Genomic DNA, 2,194 nt, shown 5'->3' with positions numbered 1-2,194 from the left:
TATAGAATTTGATAAAAAGTATTTCACACACAATATAGAACTGTCAATCTTCAATACTTAAATATATAAATAGATAGACTCCATTTAGTTCAAGCATCTACAAATTTTACCTCTCATTCTTGCATAATCCATCTCACTTGTTAGAATTTGTAACTAGTTATGCGAAGAATAAGTAAAGGGCGTCAAAGAATCACAATGACCAAAATGCAGAATAAGAGTAACCTTCAGGTGACTTTTTCGAAGAGAAGAACTGGAAGTGTTCAAAAAATGCAGTGAACTGACGACTCTTTGTGGGATCCATATGTTAACCATGGTCTTCTCCCCAGGAAAGAAAGTATTTACTTTTGGGTCTGTAGATGAGATTATAAATCGATTTTTGGGTGCTCATGACTCATCTTCTTCGCAACTAGTGGAGGATCAACAGATGTCCAACGTTAATGCAATGAATAATCAAATCATGCATATTCAAGAGCAGTTGGAGATTGAAAAACAACGTGGAAAGGTAATTGCTCAAGCCTTACATTCTTGGCGGGAACAAAGGCGGTGGGAGAGACCCATTGAGAATATGTCATATCAACAACTGGAGATGATAAAAGGATCATTGGAGAATATGAAGGCCCTTATAGACCAAAAGATATATGAAGTTTCTAATATGTTTGCTTCTACTAGCTCCTATAATGGTGGAGAAAGTATTTTCAATGGTAACATCATCCAAGTCGGAGCCATGGGAAATTAAAGCACTCAAGGTGTTATGGGTGTCCGAGGTCCTAATTTTGGTGATCCAAGTGCAATGGGAACTCAATAAGCTATGGGTGGGAGCACTTTCTTTGGCAATGGAAATTATTCATATAAAATAGGCGACAAAATCGTAGTTTCATGTCTTACCTTTATTTTTGGTTGGTGTGTCCAAATATGTTATGCTCATATTATTTCATTTTAAAGGATTGGTTTGGTCGACAAAGAGGATGGTAGTTTCATCTTCTGTTTGTTTAAGATTTAAAATTATTGGTAACTTTTATTTATGTTGGTCAATTGTTTATTTTATTTTCTTAAAATGTTTTGAATGATATAAATGAATGTTTCATATATTTTATTTTGTAAGAAGTACAAAAGTTTTAATTATTTATGAACAAAGAATTACAAAAAATCCAGTAACATTACAAATGTTATCAAAATGCATGCTTTCCAAACTTCTCTTAATAAAAGAATAAACAAATATATAGTAATTCTATATGATAAATTTATTATAAAAAATATTAACAAAATATTTATATCATCTGAATATTGTTATGAAAATATAGCAAAAATAATTATTATGATAATATAATATTTAACATTCTCGATACTAACTGCTAACTAAGAAGAGTTTATGAAAATATACTAAATAGGTAGATTGCAAATAAACCAACATTTAAGTAACACTATTAAAAAAAGGATAAAATAAAAATGATGAAAAACAATAATTAATATATATATATATATATATATATATATATATATATATATATTAACTTAGACAATTAATTAAATTCTCCATCTTGAAATATATATATATATATATATATATATATATGTTTTTTATCTATTGTAATTATTAATTAAAATAATTAAATTATAATACATAAATTAAATATATTTACCATTTATATACTAAATCAAAATTTCATTAATTCATTTAAATGTTCTATCTAAGGAAATTAAATATAATGCTAAAATGATATATATAAAAAATAAAATTTAGAATGGTATAAAAAAATTAAATAACAACAATGAGAATAGGAAATTAATAAATAATTCAAAATTGTATATATAACATTTTATCCTTATTCTATTATTTATTTTTAGGAAAAATATTTAATTTAGACTACATATTTGTATAATTGGCTTATTTATAAGTATATATTTATATAATTAACTTATTTATATATATATATATATATATATATATATATATACCATTTAATTATGTTTATTTAATCTCTCACCTAATTAAATTTATTTACCATTTAATTATTTTTATGTCTAATATTTAATTTAGACTATATATTTGTATAATTGACTTATTTATAAGTATATATTTATATAGTTAACTTATTTATTTATATATATATATATTTACATTTAATTATGTTTATTTAATCTCTCACCTAATAAAAATTATTTATTTAATCTCTCACCTAATAAAATTTATTTA

The 2,194-nt window shown here is 24.1% G+C and overlaps 1 protein-coding gene across 1 annotated transcript; it reads left to right on the top strand.

Moving 5' to 3' along the window:
- The first annotated feature begins 310 nt into the window (after window positions 1-310).
- Window positions 311-736, top strand: LOC124943703 (agamous-like MADS-box protein AGL62). Its single transcript, XM_047484179.1, has one exon. It carries the CDS (start codon window positions 311-313, stop codon window positions 734-736), a length of 426 nt encoding a protein of 141 aa, XP_047340135.1.
- Window positions 737-2,194: the final 1,458 nt, after the last annotated feature.

This window comes from Impatiens glandulifera, chromosome 6, assembly GCF_907164915.1.
Source record: "Impatiens glandulifera chromosome 6, dImpGla2.1, whole genome shotgun sequence".
NCBI classification, from domain to species: Eukaryota; Viridiplantae; Streptophyta; class Magnoliopsida; order Ericales; family Balsaminaceae; genus Impatiens; species Impatiens glandulifera.
The sequence above is the reverse complement of the archived record's forward strand: the minus strand, read 5'-3'. Positions and strand labels throughout refer to the sequence as shown.

Excerpts from the sequence above, each read along its gene's own strand:
- LOC124943703 (XM_047484179.1), top strand. The coding sequence starts at position 311 with ATGGTCTTCTCCCCAGGAAAGAAAGTATTTACTTTTGGGTCTGTAGAT.